The sequence below is a fragment of the Olea europaea genome, unplaced genomic scaffold (genome assembly GCF_002742605.1).
Source record: "Olea europaea var. sylvestris unplaced genomic scaffold, O_europaea_v1 scaffold16526, whole genome shotgun sequence".
NCBI lineage: Eukaryota > Viridiplantae > Streptophyta > Magnoliopsida > Lamiales > Oleaceae > Olea > Olea europaea.
This window is the reverse complement of record NW_019234186.1, coordinates 1-2,397: the sequence shown is the minus strand read 5'-3', so window position 1 is coordinate 2,397 and position 2,397 is coordinate 1. Positions and strand designations below refer to the sequence as shown.

At 33.0% G+C, this 2,397-nt stretch overlaps 1 protein-coding gene across 1 annotated transcript; it reads right to left on the bottom strand.

The window, feature by feature from the left end:
• Positions 1-4: 4 nt before the first annotated feature.
• On the bottom strand, positions 5-1,914 carry LOC111377419 (the record flags this gene model as incomplete). The annotated part of the gene is made up of 4 exons (XM_023000514.1): positions 1,545-1,914; positions 695-853; positions 441-613; positions 5-359 (listed from the first exon to the last, which is right to left on the bottom strand). Coding segments are annotated over exons 1-4 (801 nt in total), but the record flags the coding sequence as incomplete, so codon positions are not given.
• Between the last annotated feature and the right edge of the window lie 483 nt (positions 1,915-2,397).

Sequence of the window (2,397 nt, the reverse complement as noted above, 5' to 3'; positions counted from 1 at the left end):
ATCCTGTAGAAGAGTCTGACAATTCATGATAATTTTCACCAGTATCTGGGGTCTCACTAACTTTGCACAACAACTCTCTAAATTCGCCTCTGTTTATTGAAGGGCAATTTGCTAGCTTAATAAAAGCTGCTTTAACTGCAGCAGCTACTTGTTTATCCACCTCAAATGCAGTTTCAAAACTTGCCGATATTGTATGAGTGGTAGGTTCTTCTCCTTTTATGGTTTCCATTTTGTAACATTTTTGTGCATGTTCTGGTATATCATTCATGATTACACCAATGGCTGTTGCAGCTTCAAAAGCTTCAGCTGCAGATTTTTCCGCTTTTGACAGCTCTGCTTCTGCATCTTTTCTTTCAATCCTATTAAAGAGAGATTAAGTCTACTGTTAAAGAAAAACAATATATCTCAATCAAACTTTTAGTCCAAAAGAATGCAAGTACCTGGCTGCTTTAAGTATACGACACCAAGATGCTTCCACCTTTGCAGCCTTTTGAGCTTCCATTACTTTCTCTGCAGCTTCTCTTACTGCAATTTTTTCTCTCAGAACTCTGGAGTAATGTGGATTTGAATCCCCAAGAGTCTCATCAAGAGTTGAATTCATTCCATCTACTTCCTGCATTATGTGCAAGTGTCAAACCTTTTGGTAAAGCGAAACCCTTGTTGGCAAAAGAAAAGCATGCATAGATAGCACTACCTGTAGCGATTTTATTTTCCTATTCAAATAGGAATCCACCTTTTTTCGCGGGAACCAATTAAGAGGTGAAGTTCTCCGATGTGGAGGCTTTGTAATTTGTGATGTAAGTTTGTTTAAAGCACTCAAACTTGACTGGAGAACATCTTTTGATCCCTTGTTCTGCATTATACAGAAGCAACAAAAATGAAAAAGACAGACAGAAGAAAATTTAAGCTAATCCTTGATGAGAATATCATAGTTACGAGAGCAATAAAAGAAAACCAAATTCAGCATGGAAACTAATAAATTCAATCTGTTTCAAGAATAAAAAGCAACATTACAAATACACCATTCAACATTCATCTTTACAAACAAGTTGAAAAGCTCTACTTATAAATGCACTGCCAATCTATATATCTATTTGAGCGATTAGTACACAACTTTTTCGGATTAATAACTTGTATGCATACTTGTATATATACGCCATTAAACTTCAAATTAACACAAAACCAAATAAAACTTTTCAGTAAATCGAGTTATGAATATAGTCCGCTTTTGAAGTAAAGAATCAAATAAACTGTGCAAGACGTGCTCCTTGCCCGCTGGTCTAACATACAAGTTCTGTTGGGATGGTAAGAATAATCAATGAATCGGGAATTCCCATTTCTTATACCTCAGGGCTATAATAACACTAGTCTTGCTGGCCATTTTCTAAATCTTGAAAGTAAAACATAATTTCAAGCGTAAAACTCACAAATTACATATAATTAACTCCCAATGCTACATCGAAAACCTAAAACATCATCAATAAAGCATTGAGAAAAATTGGAATGAAATACAGAATTCATTTCAAGAAACCAAGAAAGAGTACCTTCCCTGGCTTGGAAGAAGACATCCCAGACTCCTTTGGACTGTTCTCTTTGTCAAGACAAGTCTCCTTTCTTTGCTTCTCGATGCAACCCATATCAATACATCCAAGATCCATTTCCCAATATCAATAAAATCAACAAAAGAATTTAACTTTCGGACAAACAGTTCTCCAAGGAATTGGCAACACCCAAAACAAAAATCCCACAAGAATATACACAGATTTGAATAATGAGTTGGAGTAAGAATTAGAGGGCAGAATAAGAGATTTTGCGATTGTATATTGATTATTGAATGAATGAAGAAAACTCTGGTGATTTGGTTCTTAATAAGGAAATATTTTTTTCCCTTTTAAAAAGAAACTATCCGTTGCCGGGGATTTTATGTTTGTAACGGTCATTTTTAGTTCCAGCGAATGAGATATTTATTAGAAGATTTCGCCAATTCAGTGGAACCGTTTCGGGTTTTTCTTTTATATATTTGCCTTCTGGTTTATTTATCTTTGAGATAAAAATGGGTGCTTTTATTTCAATATAATTTTTCTTCTAAAAATAGAAAAAAATATTTAGTTTACATTTATTCATATTATTTAGTAAAAGTATAGTTATTCATGCTTGATTGAACTACTCTAGGGTCAACCATTGACGAGTAGTCTAATATGACACCTTGTTTTAACAACGATTGATTTAATATATGTTTGGCTTTCATATAATTTAAAATGCATTTTTTTTCTCTTTTTAATTACACATTTTCTGATAAAAATAATATTACACGTAAACTTAAAATTTTTCCGTCTAAAAAAAAATCATTATTTCAAAATACATTTTCCTTAAAAATAAATTAAAATGCAACCCTAA